General features: G+C 44.9%; 1 protein-coding gene across 1 annotated transcript in view; it reads left to right on the top strand.

The window, feature by feature from the left end:
• Positions 1 to 9305, top strand: part of RIN3 (Ras and Rab interactor 3) — a 70206-nt gene extending 60901 nt beyond the window's left edge. The window contains exons 8-10 of the mRNA XM_085317531.1: positions 1775 to 1906; positions 5503 to 5666; positions 8005 to 9305. Coding sequence (XP_085173657.1) covers positions 1775 to 1906; positions 5503 to 5666; positions 8005 to 8313 — 605 coding nt within the window. The 3' untranslated portion in view covers positions 8314 to 9305. The remainder of the gene's footprint in view (positions 1 to 1774; positions 1907 to 5502; positions 5667 to 8004) is intronic.
• The last annotated feature ends 5301 nt before the right edge of the window (positions 9306 to 14606 follow it).

Below are 14606 nucleotides of genomic sequence, written 5' to 3'. Positions count from 1 at the left end.
CTGCTTGTATTATTTTCATATATGTGATATGAATTGGACGCTCCAGCCAACTGAATCTTTCACAGAGATGTAAGCCAAGGAAACAAAGGACAGACAAAACGTCCAGCCAGATGTGCATGAAACAATAGAGTCTTCTTACAGTTTGGTCGAAGACTTAAGGCTGTCTCTAAAGACAGCCRTAGAAGAACGAACAGAACTGAAAGTATTAATCCAGCTTTGTTAAATAAATTGTGTTGTGGTGTATGCTGACTCTGTTAGAACTGGACTGAACTATAGCTCTGAAAATCTCTCAACCTTCAACACTTTGTTTTAGCTGGATCAACTCTCCGTTCACTGGATATATTACTGGGTTTAATCTAATACCTCACTTTATTTTTTTTATTCAGGGACTAAGCTCATGCTTATTTGAGGCTTCAGAAGAATATCTTTCTTTGCCAGTAGAGAATCCACATCAACTGTGAATGATAAATAAGGAAAGCTGACTCATGGCAAAGATTTGAAATAAGTCAGTGGGAACATTTGAGAAACGGGAAATTTATTCCATGCTGTGGAAGGGCATGTGGACTATGGGCCAAAAATGACCAGGGCGTAATTTCACTGAAGTTACATCAGGGATAACTGTGATTTTTGGGGCTAAGCAGACAGTTCTCAAGTGAGACATTCATAGTCAGTTCCAAACCAGTGAAGCCAATACATCCTAATGCATAGATGAGAACATTCAGAATGAAAATAGTCTGGGCCTGAGTTAAGAAGAAGGTTCATTCCTGAGTGTTGAGAAGATAAGCCTGTTAAGTAACTTAGTRTTATATGTTGTCCATGATGAATTTGTGACATATTGGTAGAAAGTGAAAGCATCATACTCGTATTTATGTGACAGCATCTTTCAAATAAGAAAAGCTGACTGTGTGTTTTTTGTAGTTTGTGTGGTGGAACTTTTATTTCAATTCTGTTTTAAGCAGTATTGATATTTATAATGATGACTGTTAACATGTATGCTTTTTTGTCCYCAGGGATCCTAAAGAGCTTTTGCAGATAGTATATAATATCTGTTTGTTGGCCTTGCTGATCTGAATGTTTTAAGTATAGGAAATTTTGAGGTCACCAGGTTTGTTCCTGTAGCACCTGCTACACACCAGTCCAAAAGCTAGTCCTATTCCAAATGTGAAAGGCTTTTTGTTTTCTCATCTAGACACCACAACTGGAAAGATGCTTCCCCTTAAATCCCATCCCTTAGGAGACCAGTTTAATTAGGAACATGCAGGAAAATAATCACAGAAGTCCTCARTTGTAAAAAACACTGTCTCAAATTCCTTTTTTACTCTTCTGTCCCCCACATAGAGCAGACWTAAGAGAATAAATACCCTTAGCTCAGGTAGACAGCTTTTATCTTAGTCTTGCAAACCTGAATTGCACTTCTGATGGCAGTATCAAATCAGAGTCTAACTGACAGCATCCAGCTTTTGCACCCTTCCAGTTTTGTCCTTTGTCTACAATCTATGATGACTACATTTTTCCAGCTAATAATGACAAAAATAGAGCCCAGTAAGAATTTTCAAGYTTGTATTTTGGGCTTGAAAGAAGTTTACTTATCTTTTGTGAAYTACTTTTCCACTTTTCAGGATTTTTTTTCACTGCTACGTTTGAGCTTTAACTCTTCAGATAGTGTAAACCAAAGTCTGTTCAGGACATGGTGGGTGAGAAGCCCTAACTGTTGAGTGGGAACATGCCTTTGTGGTGAGTTTACTGGGAACACTCTCTGTTTCTCTTTGTTCAGGGAAGCCATACGGTGCAGATGACTTCCTCCCCGTGCTCATGTATGTGTTGGCCCGCAGCAAYTTGGCTGAAGTCCTTCTGAATGTGGAGTACATGATGGAGCTCATGGACCCTGCTTTGCAGCTAGGGGAAGGTAGAGTACAGTGTTTTGGAGATAATAGAGAACATCTGGGATATTCTGTTTGGAAATYATTATTTACTTTGCTTCAGTGTTTGTGAAAGTATGGGGAGAAGGTCTCTGGCTAGGCTTTGTGGCTTCAGCCAACCTTTTCAAAACTGAGGCTCTAATACGATTGTTAAATGATTTAAATGTTTTTAATAGTGCTGAGCAGCCATCAGTGCCACCAGATATCAGCTAGAAAGGCAAGAATCAAGCACAAATGAGAATCGATTTACTGTGTTAGTAATCTATACAGGGACATCTAGTGTTCCTTAGCCTGAAGGCTGAAAAGTTGAGGCCTTTTTCCAAAACTGAACTGCTGCAATCTGTTGTGCCAGCACTTACTCATTGCAACAAGAAAATAACACATTTCTTAAACTTTATTGTATGCTTGGGGCCATACGTCATTCCCGTGGCTTATATTTGAGTAAATAAAGTGGCCCATTGACAATGTCCTCTACTGGACTGTGAACAGTGAGGCAGAGAAAGGAAAGTAGGGTTAGAGAGGACTGTTGGTTCAGATRTGAATAAAGAGCTATGTTATTAAAGAGGTAAATACCACAGGGAAATTTAGACCTCTTGCTTCTCAGATATAGCCTGGGAAGCAAGTAGTACTAACAGTAACAGGGCTATGCACTCTGAATTAGGAACACAAATCATTTTTTTTTTACCAAATAGCTGCCAAACCAACAAAATAGATTTTGTTTTAGGCTTGGTTTTAGTAAGTACTGAGGCTGTAGAAAGGAGTCCTGGATGAACAATAGCAAACTAATGCTATTTATTTTAAATGGAGATGTAAGGCTGTTAATAAGAGTTTGTCTACTCAGCACAGAGCAGAGCACAGGATGAGCAGTAGCAATACATTKCTATTAGCAAGTTATATTTTCTGATGAAAAAAATATTAACAGAAAAAGCATTAGGCTAAAAATAGCATTTTGCTGTTTTCAGTAACTATGCTGCTCACAGGTTCTTGATTTCAAAAGGGCATACGATAACAAGCTGGTTGCTGAGGTCAGCTGGATAGAGGAGTTCAGGGTATTGAAGGTGAARCTGGCTGGGAAGTTCAAGTCAAAGATACCAGCTTATATTCCAATCAAAGAGGAGGAAAATTATGAGGAAGTTCCAGATCAAACTAGATGAATAACCACTTCAGGAAGGAGACGGGGAATAAATGCAGATACAGGAAAGGGGGGTGGGGGGGACAGACTGGCTGAATGAAGAAAACTCTAGGATCACAAATTGTAGGGCTAAAATGGGAACAGTCAAAAATCAGCTTGAGCTGTGCCTTTYAAAGTTAATTGATAAAAGACACAGAAATAAAAGGAAAAAAGGAAAGCAGAAGTGGGGAAACTGTGAAATTAGGGTCAAGTCCATATAAATAATCATTTAAATCTGCCTCCAAGATGAAGAATTTACTTTGAATTAATTTTAATAACAACAGCCGTGTTGACTACAGGGGCAAAGGCAAGGACAGGTGATAGGGAATTAATGTACAGAAATGAAGATTCTGCAAAGTGGGAGTTMTTAAAATTTGTTCTTAAGAAAACGTTATTAATTCATGTTTTGGGGACTGGATGATCTTCCTCCCTGTACTCTGAGAGCAATGATACAGGAAGAGGCAGGTCTGATCACGAGCACCTTGTGAGTCTGCCAGAGCAGGAGTAATACCGCACGACAGGACAGCAAAGGTGGCAGTGGTATTCGAGAGGAGAGAAGTGGCACCTACAAGCCCGTTCTCGGTAGTACTTTGTGGGAGGCAGTAAAGAAAAGGAGGGGATCAGTATTTTCAGAGAGCCTCTCAATCCTCTGCATCTATGGGATAATTCTTGTGGTTGTGGTCCTTAACGGGTCACTCCGAGTCAGAAAGTCAAATGATGACACCTTTGTCTCTCCTGTGTTAGATCAATATTTAAATTAAACAGTGGTCTAAAAATATTACTCTAAAATAAAATGTTTTGTAGCCACCGCTCATGTAACCAGTGGTAATGATRGTGAAGCCTTGAAAAGCAGAGGAAGTGCTGAGGCTACGCTCAGCGCCAGCGGGAGGGTTGCATGGTGTGCAAGTGCCATCTACAGGCAATCATAACTCCTGTGAAGCTTGTTACCAACAAGCAGTGCCACTCAGCTCCAAGGCAATATTTTATTTTTTCCTCTGTTTTCCTTGGCTTTTTTTTCCMTCTCTTTTTTTCCCTGGCTCCTGAGCAGAGCGAGGAAGGCAGCAAGAGGGTGCGGGGCAGCACCCCAGASCCAGATGCTGGGTGACTTGGGCAGTGCCGGCCACCACCGAGGCCTGTCCCCCAGCTCTGCTCAGAGCTCGAGTGGCCACCTGATGCCCCCTCTCCCCCAGGTGGGAAGCCACCCTGCTGCTCTTCAACCCAAATCTTTTACCCTAGTCCAAAGGAGACCCCAGCACACGTCTCTCAAGCATCTCACTCTGCAAGGGGGCTGGGCCAAGAAGGCAGTCTGGAGAATGATCACTTTGCATTAAGTTGACAGCTGTCCAGCAGAAACCAGGGCAGCGTTACCAGGCTGAAGGCTGTGGACTGGGATGTGGGTGCCCGGCCTGGCACCCTGCTGCTGGGCGGTCCTAAGGTGGCAAAGAGGCCTGGACACTGAGCTGCTCAGTAACTGAAGCAGCAGGTTCCTTATATTCAACTCTGTCCTCTTAATAGGGTTCATCTTTTAGCTCTGTTGGTGAAGCCTGTTCTTGTATGGAAAATGGTCCAGCTACCTCCCTGGCTGTTGCCACTGGGGTTTATTAGCTGTTGCAGCCAACGCAGTGACGGGCAAGAAGTTCCTGGGTAGAAACGACTGGTTTTGGGGGTTTCACTGTTTTACATCCTGTTTTTCTGAATTATTCATACCCAGGTTTATCCTACTTAACTTTAAACAGTCACACCTAGGGGATTAGTTACAGCTGAACATCTAGGCTTCCAGTCTAGTCAATAGAGATGGTGGGACCAGAAGGTGAATTGTCCTGACAGGTCTGAGCTGTCCTTCAAAGGTGCTTAGTCCACAGAGTCCTGGACTCTTCACATTTTGGTAATGTAGCTGAAATCGGAGGAGATGACTTCAAGCCTTGTGCTGTGTACAGAGTATACTATGATTGCTACTGTCTCTTTCCATTATGGGACTGCCCARGAGCCCAAATTACAGGATAGCACCCTACCTCACTGGCCCAATTAAACACGAAAAGGTGTCCGTGCCAGAAAGAATAAATCACCTGTGATCAAAGGTGGCAGTTTGCATTTATCTATGAAGCAATTTTTATATTAGTTTACCTTAGTTCGGTATTTACTCCTACGGCACCAACAACCTCAGCAGTCTGGGGCAGCTGACATAGCTTTGAACTGGAACAGGAGGAAGGACACTGGTTCTTGTTCCTCATGTGTGAATAGTGGAGCCCCCCTGTGCTTCCTACAGTGAGGTAGAGATGGTCCAGCAGAGCTCACAGCCCTGTGTTAGACAGCTTGCTGCCACTGCACGAGCACGAGCAGGCGGGACGGAAGTGGAAGTGAAGTGCCCGTGCAGGTGTGATGTCGATACTAGACTCTCTTCTCTTTTCATAGGTTCCTATTATTTAACAACCACCTACGGGGCCCTGGAGCACATCAAGAACTACGACAAAATAACCGTCACTCGGCAGCTGAGCGTGGAGGTGCAGGACTCCATCCACCGCTGGGAGAGACGGAGGACGCTGAACAAGGCCCAGGCTTCCCGCTCATCTGTGCAGGTATTTGGCATTRGTTCCTAGAGAAAAAGCCTGGAAAATGAACATGGTATCTCCATACTTACACATTTTAAATACTATTATTATTTAAATTAAAATTAACACAAATCACTATTAAAAAGCAATAGTACATACTATGCAAGATTTCCAAATCCTCAGAAAAACCCTCATTTGAAATATTTATCACTTACAAAATTTATTTTGAAGTCTTGAACTACTGTCATAAGTGTATCATTTCAAACATGACTGTAGAGTGATTTCTGTGTTCACTCTCGAAGGAGGCATGCTAAGAGCTGTGACACGGAGACAAGGAGTCCCCTGTCCTCCATGGCCGTTGGTCCAGGGGAAGTTGTGGGCTAAGCTAAGGACACATGAGCAGGCTGTGGAGGGGCAGAGGATGGATGGCATCAAGCCACAGGAGGAACCTGAGACATCTCAGACAAGCATCTTCTGGCAGCTTTAAGCTTGGCTTCTGTCCAGCAGCAGGGGCAGCCCCAGCGAGGGCTGGTTAGCATTGAGGCCTGCGCTGTGAGTGGCCCAGTGAAGACCTCCCATGCTCCAGGGTGAGAGTTTCCCRAGCAGGGATGGACGCTCTGCGCCTCTGGCCACGGTGAGGGCCTTGCCCAACCTGGAGGCAGGACTAGCCAGCCTCGGGGTGTCCTGCCAGCCCTGTGTCCTGCGATAAAATTTTCGCCCACAGGGAGGCAGCAAAGGCCAAATCCCAGAATTTGTAAATCCTTCAYGATGCAAAACTGAAAATTATGAACGCCAAGGGGAAAGGCACTAGAAAACCTCTTGAGTTTGAGACACAGCCCATGCACCCCAATGGAAACGYGGGGTTTAATTTACTTTCTATATTGCAGTCAAAGCAGTCCCTGATGGTCTCAGAACATGTGAATGGTGGATGGGACCACATCAAATATCCATCCAGCCCCATATGCTGCCATGGCACTAGCTCACAGCAAATACCTAGTGTGGAGTATAACAGGGCAAGCGAATGCCACATTTCGAGATTCTCACAGCCTCCAGCAGCGTGAGGGCCATTTTTCATTCATTCGAACGATCGGTAATGTCACAGACACTCAAGTCCACAGGAGGTAATTAACCTGCTGATATATTCGGTGTCTCCTTGCACACCTTGCAACTGCCCTGCTCATAGATCACTGCTACCATGGCTGGGCCATTCATCCTGGGCAGGATGCAGGGGCAGGGGCAAGGCAAGGGTGACCCAGGCACAGAAGTATTGAGTCGGAGAGGAGAGGAGAGGAGAGGAGAGGAGGAAGTAAGTGCTGGAGGGAATAATACTGGAGACCAGTTTGGAGGGAGGAGGTAGCTTGAAGCCAGAGAATGGGCAATGCAGCAAGATGTAGGGCAGAAGGTATGAGGCAACACCTACAGCAGAGGGTGGGCTTTGGAGGGACTTCAGGTGTGCGGCAGGGGGTGGAGATGGAGRTGGCCTTCCTCATCTGCAGCGATACTCTACACATGCAGTTTGGGAAACCTTAGTCCATGTATTTGGAAAAGTTATATCTTTTAATCAGTCCCTTTTGTCCAGTCTGAGGGAGTAAGGCCCTGCCCAGTCATATGCAATTCCAGKGGCCACAGCTTTCCCATTTCTGCTGGGAAACCTGAGGATTTTCTGACAGGAAGGGCTGGGATTGTTTTAAACCTCATAGGTATCAATTAAACTTGTGGGTCCCTGCATGGCCAAAGGCCCTATAGATTCTGCTCCTCACGAGTTGGGCAAGGGAAAAGTTGGCCACACTGTTGTCACTGTCTGAAGCAAGATATGAGTAAATCAGTCTCCTCRGCAAAAGTTCTTCTGCTGTTTCCTTACTGACAGAAGAAGGTTTGGAGGACAGGCTCTCAAGATGCTGCTTGAGTGACAATGGTGTTATAARAGTCACTATACTGCCAATCCTTTCCTGTTTCTGTGAGCTGTGGAGGTTTAAGATCTTCGAGGTTTTTGACATATTATTCTGGTCTGTTAYTTCTTTGCATCTTAATTCTTCAGGAGCTGTCGAGAGAAGGAACTGTGGTAGACTGCACACAAAAAGATTTACTAAAATCAACAAAAAGTTTACACATATAATGACCTTTAATCCTGTGCCTTTGCCAGGGTTAATTATTTGGTTAAGCGTTTGTTTAAGTATTTGCTGATTCAGAGCTCATATTCAGAAGGGGCTGAGAAGATATTTGGGGCACTGAAGGATGATATTTGGGAGAATCTTTGGGAGGGTATAGGGGCTCTAGGCAGCTAGAGCTTTGGGCTGAATTTTGCCTCTTTGGGTCCTTAAGCCAGTGTATTAACTGCAAGATCTATCCTCATGTCTCTTTTCAGGATTTCATCTCTATATCCTTTCTGGAGATTGGTGCTCAGTCAAGGACACTGGCCTCCCGGAACRACACCACAGCTGAGCAGCTGAGCCAGCAGTGTGCAGAGAAGTTTGATGTCTCCCAACCTAAGGACTACAGACTCTTTGTCTATGTTGATGACCAGTGGTTGCAGCTGGACAAGGATGCCCTCCCTCACCGTATCAAAGCCTCCCTGCTGAAGAGTGAAACCAAGAAAGATTTCCACTTTATTTATAAACCAATRGACCATAAAAAGCCACCCCTTCCTGTTGTCAGGGAGTCAGACTTTCTCTAAGGGCAGTGCTGCTCTTGTGCTGTGTATGCTGTGAAGGGCTCTTGGTTATCCCATGAGATCCTCTGGTGTCTCCAGATCTCAGGTGGTCTCTGGAGCTTGGCCTTCGACAGAGGGCAGATATTTGTGCTAATTGTAGATGCTGTCTGAGTGCAAGGCATTTCTCAGCAGAATTCAAGTTCAGAAATTAAAGGAGCATTCAGGAGAACATTCATACTTTGGAAAACTTGAAGTGTCAAACCTCAGAACCTCCCCACAGCAACCAATTGACTTGATAGACTATAAGTAGACAGTGGAGAACTAATCCATGGGACTTGAGGAAAAGCAGACTTTTACCATAATAAACTACGGTAGGTGTGAATCACCTCTGTGCACAAGGCCTGTGGAAGGTTTGCACACACTCTCAATACTGTTTGGAGGTAAGAAATAGTGTTTATGCCTTACAATATCTCTGTTCACCCAGTTTGAATAAAGTGAGTCTTGGCTGATGTATTCAGTGGCATGGGATTGCCACCCTGAGCAGAACTCCATCTCTGTCTTCCTATTTGAAATATAATTGCCTTTGAAATCCACGTAATTACAGACCATGCAAGCTGATCCTGTACATTCACTAAGAAACCATTTTCTGCCATCTGTTTGTCACTGAAATCTAGTAGCACAGGCATTTTCATCTCTGTATTTTTCTTCTAAAAGATTGAAAATCTTCACCATCAATTTTACATGTACAATAGTTTTAATCAAATTTGTTGTATGATTGTGTCTGGTGAATTGTATATTTATTTCCATGTTTCCTATGGTGAAATTATTTTTAAATAACTGTTTGTGAAGAATTTAATAATTTGTCTATTGTAGCAATCTCGGTTAAAATTTGATGGTCAAAAGGGCTAGAATTAAACACCCTTCTCTTTTTAACCATATGTCATTTTCTTTAGTGTTTTTATACCCACAAGTCCCACCAAGTCCCATTTTAATAAATCCAGGCTGTTGCAGGCAGAGATTGCTGATTCTCTTCTTGTTTTTTCTACTTCTGCTTTCAGTCCTTCACTCACTGCAAACTTAAATTTCCCACAGAATAAATTGTATCAGTTCAGATATGCATTTTATGAAATACGAAACAGATTTTTTGGGGCTAGATTAGATTTTCAGGACTAGAGGTTGGAAGYGGAATCTTTCGTTGCAGCACAGCCCCTTAGCTTCCAGGGTASCACACCTCCCACCCGCTGGCTGGCTGTCCCCCCTGGGACCAGGGCTCCAGGGAGCTCCCTACCTCACCTCCCACAGGCAGAGCTGATGCTGCCCATACAGGCACATCATGTCGAAATTATGAGCCTGTGCCTTTTAGTTGCCCTTAACTACAAGATATTTTAAGTCCCAGGAGCAAAGTTTTGCATGTCTGTCAAATGGCCTGAGCAGACTCTGTGCCATGATGTTCACAGTTAATGAGCCTGAAGTAATCTGATGGGGATCAGGCTAAATTAGAAACATGCAATGAAGGAAGCTAGGATTGATCTTCTGGATATTTCTGGAGAGCAACCAGACTTTGGACCTGGCAGCATCAAGCAACAGATTTACTAAGTGAAGAGCTCTGTCTTCTTGCAGTGTTTGGGGAACCCTTCATCAGCAGGCAGACTTTAGGCAAGCAGAAAGACAGTGGATGATATGGTCGGGCAGTGGAGCATGTGGAAACAAGGTCARTGCTAAATCACTGCAATCCAAAGGGATTCAGATTAAAATTTACCAAAGCCTAGTCCTAAAATCAGACCTACATATCATAGAACGAACTGTAAAGGTGTCACCTGAATTGCTGTGGAGGAGCCTGCTTTTCAAAAAATGCTGAAGAACTGCTCAATAAAGAAAAAGGAAGAAGATAAWTCAAGATCTTTTACAAAGACTATCAAACAACACATGCAAAATGTGGTGCACGTTTTCATTTGGCATTAGACCTGCAGAGCTGTGATTTGATTTGCAAAGGTTGCCATGGCTCCTCCTGAACTCAGTGAGATTACTCACAGCAACCAAGCTACAGTGCCTGGCAGAGAGCTGCTTGGAAAGAAATTCCTGTGCTGCAGAGAGGGGCTTTCTTGAGGTCTATAGGCCACCTGGTCTGTTTGACCACATTATATAAACTACTATCAATAGCCTGGCTAAGCCTACACCTCTTTGGTCTTTCCAGGTAGGTATGTATCCACACTGTGTGTGCGTGCCAAGCTTCCTGGATGTCTGCCTGGTAGCAGGTGAAAGGACGGCCAAAGCAAGCCCCAGTCAGAGTGCAGCACTGCACAAGGTAACCCTGGCTAAATACAGCCAGAGGTGTCAAATCACCCTGGCCTGAGGTAAGCAGGAGACTCTGCTCCTTCAGCACTCTACTACAGCCACCCCATTTCAAAGAATACAAGCTGGGAAACAACCTCAATGATGGGATCCCAGAGGCCCAGTGACTCCAGGACTATGATGGCTGCTGCTTCTCCGGGCTGACTCTTGCAGTGGGACTCAGGAACTGCAACGGGACTGTCTGTGCAGGGGTCATGCCACAATAGCTTTTCTAGAGTAAATGTGCTGTTGTTTGGGTGAACATGGCAAACTCTTAGTCCCTAGTGTGCAGACTGCTGAAAAAGCTCAGTGTGTCCCTTCCTCAGGCCCAAAGGAGCATCCCGGGTCACTTGGTGGGGCAGGAGCTGGATGAATGTTGTTACCTGAACTCCCTCTCACTGCACCTATTGGCCTCCTCAGAGAGCCCTGGCTGCTGCTTRGCTCTGCAGCCAGACTCTGAGGGAGCACGTCTGCAACCACAACACGTTACGGGGGCAGCAATGCTCCCTGCACACAGCAAAGGCAGCTGCTCACACCCCTGCACACAGCCCTGCTGTTCCAAGGGAGGAGAGCAGACCGATGGCAGGGCTGGTGGGCTGGCAGTGTGGTGTCCCCAGCCATTAACATGCAGCTCTTGCTCGAGGGAGGCCATGCCCMTCACTCAACAGGCTGCAACTCCTGCCTGCTGGCAGAGGGACGCAGAGGGCTTCCRAGCAAAGGCTGGACTCCAGCCTCAGGCTGAGCCGCAGGGCACCTCCTCTGCAAGACCAGCCTTGGGCACACAGACCAGACCAGCACTTCTGGCAGTAGCGCCAGCCAGGGCTCCTCTGGGTGCCTTCAGGGCCTGTGCCACTTTGGTTGGTGCCTGAGATTTCAAGCGGTGAGAAAAGAGGATAAATGTGGGATTGAAACATTTGGTTTTGAATGCTCCATGGGATATATTTTTTTTTTCACTTGCTCTGTCCCACGGTTCCTGACCCTGCCAGCTGCCTCTGTAGAGCAGGCGAGTAGGAAGTGGCTCGGTCTAGTGATCTGCGCCCTYCGCTTAGTCAAGGTGGCCAGGCGGTGACTCATGCACTGGCCCTCACATGAGCCATCAGCAGATGAGCACATTCCAGGAGACTTTGACCATGGAAGGTTGTGCAATTTGGCCAAGGCCTCCTCAAGCCCTTGTTCCCACAGAGCCGTTGTGAAATAAGCACTCATTTACTCGCTTGGAAAGGATCCCAATGTGAGAAAGAGGAAGGGAGACCTGTTGAACCCAGCAACTTCAGCAAAGAAGAAACACAAACAGCCTGAGTGACTCCTTYGTGCAAGGAGCTGCCTTAATGCCACTTTGTGCCCAGTGACACAATCTGGCAATGATTGACTGAAATAATTGCTCAGGCAGGTCAGGTCAAAGAGCTTTCAACAGGATCATACATCAGTCACCAATCTGTACTTTGAAACTTTTCCTTTTTCCATGAGCTCATGGTGCGATCCAGGTGGGCAGGGACCCCTGAGCTGTCCTATGCCCAGCTCAAAGCAGGGCCAGCAGCTCAGGGAGCTCAGCACCTTGGCCWTGCAGTGCTGCAGGTCTCCAAGGTTGGAGACCCCACTGCCTCAAAGGGGGCCTGTCCCAGCATTTCAGTGCTTGAACTGTGAAAAATGGTTTCCTCATATCCACCTGGTGAGAAGACCCTCCTGTCCCACCAGACCCCCTTCTTGGTTGGTGTTGCTACTCCATCACACCAGCCAGCTCTGCAAGGGAAGGATAGAGTTGTAATGTTTCGGTTGTCTCCCATCTTGCTTGGGATATTGTGTCCCTARGCAAGAAGCCTCAAATTCAGAATTCCCAGAGCTCTAGACATGCAATAAATGTTGCTTAGTGGTGACTTCAGTTTTTTAATACAAGAGGTGCCTTTCCCCTTCCTACTCCTCCATTGCTTTTCACATAGAGCAAAGAGGCTGAGCATAGGACACTGCAGACCTTCAAACTCCTGGCTTGAAATGGACACAGCTCTTCATGGCCATGGCATTTATCTTAAACCATCCTGGTGAGAGAAGGCACAACGCAGTTTGGCCAGAGCTAAACTAATACTAACCTGCTGGAATCTGCGAATAATCCATCATTTCTGACTCCAGGTGAATTTTCTTTGGCTTGTCATTATTAGAGATGGCATGGCCATTATGCAAGTTCTGAATAACACTGCATCTACATAAATTTGCAGTATATATGAACAGCCAATATACAGTATGCCATAGAGATTGATCATTCCTCCTGTCACTGTAGGTCCAAGGCAATGGCTGCAAACAGCAGTGCACAGCAGGCTGAGGTGCAGAAACCTCCCCCTGCCCTCCACTGGGAGATTTGTCACAGAACGACTGGGAAAAGGGACTGGAACATTGTTCACAACACCTAACAGTAATAAAGAGGAGGGACAGGAAGAACTAGCTGGCAGAGGCATCACTCTTCACAGGGGTTAGCTACGTACACAATTACTCTGGGCAGAAAGTCTTTCTAAGCAATACAGCTTCAATTATGCCCTGTTCAGATTAGTGATGACAATTTACTGGGAACCTGACATTTTCATGTATTTTGAAGAAGCTAAATTCCTCCATCCCTGCATTACAGGAGTTACAGTCTGAGTAGCCAAGTGTGACGAGTGAGGGTGCTTGCCCAATGCACCACAGGATGCTGTGGCATGAGACTAACCTTGCACAATCCTGAATTTGTTTTCTAACTCATTTCTAACACTATCTAAAAATAAACTGCCTGCTATACAGGCACTCAGCTGATACGATGCTATTTGGAGGCCTTAAAAGAAATCTATTGATCACTGCTGGCTTGGAGGTAATTTTTTTAAAAAAATTTATTCTGCAGAGCTGTTCACTGATTGACTGCACAGGAAAAGTGGTCTCTGGATAAGACCTAGTAATTTCATAATACCGCTAATACTTTTTAGGAGAGAGAAGAAAAATACTCTACTGAATCTCAGAGAGTATTAAAAGATGCACTAGGATCATATGCAGATTGCCTCACTTTTTCATGTCAGGCATATTCCTAAGGGAATGCCAGCAGCAGTAAAGTCAGCTGAGTCCCTCACAACCACTGTTGGAGGAGGAAAGCTTATGGGCAAACAATCCCCTCCACTGTCACCTTTCAGCTTTGCACTTCTAAAGCGACAAGGAGCTGCAGGAGGGCCAGGGCTGGTGATGTTACTGAGGTACAAGCACCACCTGCATATCCATTATGTGTGAAAACAAAGATTTATGCTCGCAATTCAAATCAGCCTGTGGCACTTCAACAAGTCACTCAGCTCCTGTGCCTTCTTTTTTTCATCTGACAAATACTTGGTGAAGCCTACTTTATATGGCTACAGAAATGCGCTTTATATGGCTGGGTAGTGATGTTATCTGTGAAGAAACCGGAGGGGTTTTTCTGTCTGCATTCTAGACATGGACATCCAAAAGATAATTTTAGAAGTAAATTGTTCTTTTCTAAAGGGTGAAGAGAAAGGGATAGAAGGTGAAGAGAAATATTAAAACTATGATTTAATGATGCTAAGTGCCTGAGAAGCAGGCTGGATTTCTAGGGCAGAGAAAAACTCTAAAGCAGAGATCTGAAAAGCTTGGCAGGTTCAATGCATGTATTCAAACAGGTTTCCAAAATAGTTATTTCATTTTTTTCTGTTCTCTCAAAGCAATTGGGGAATCTTGGTACAATCTTTAGTTAGGGCAGCCAGATGGCCCAGAAGCTGTCCTGTATGGCCAACACATCTTCCTGCTTTCAAGTGAACGTTTGCAACACATTTGAGCTTTTGGGACTTTCACACCCTCTCATTTTTGGATTGTCACTGTCTATTAAGTTTCACAACTGAAAAGAAACAAAAAGCTACTCAAAAGCAGCAAACATCTGAACTTTCAACAGCCTGCCAACCTGTAAACTTCAATTTCTTAATTAGGCAAAGCTGAGCTCCACCATGGCTTCACCTGACCCATTGCAT

The sequence above is a fragment of the Rhea americana genome, unplaced genomic scaffold (genome assembly GCF_003343005.1).
Source record: "Rhea americana isolate MKP2758 unplaced genomic scaffold, rheAme1 scaffold_5, whole genome shotgun sequence".
NCBI classification, from domain to species: Eukaryota; Metazoa; Chordata; class Aves; order Rheiformes; family Rheidae; genus Rhea; species Rhea americana.
Note: the sequence above shows the minus strand (reverse complement) of the source record. Positions and strands in the feature narration are given on the sequence as shown.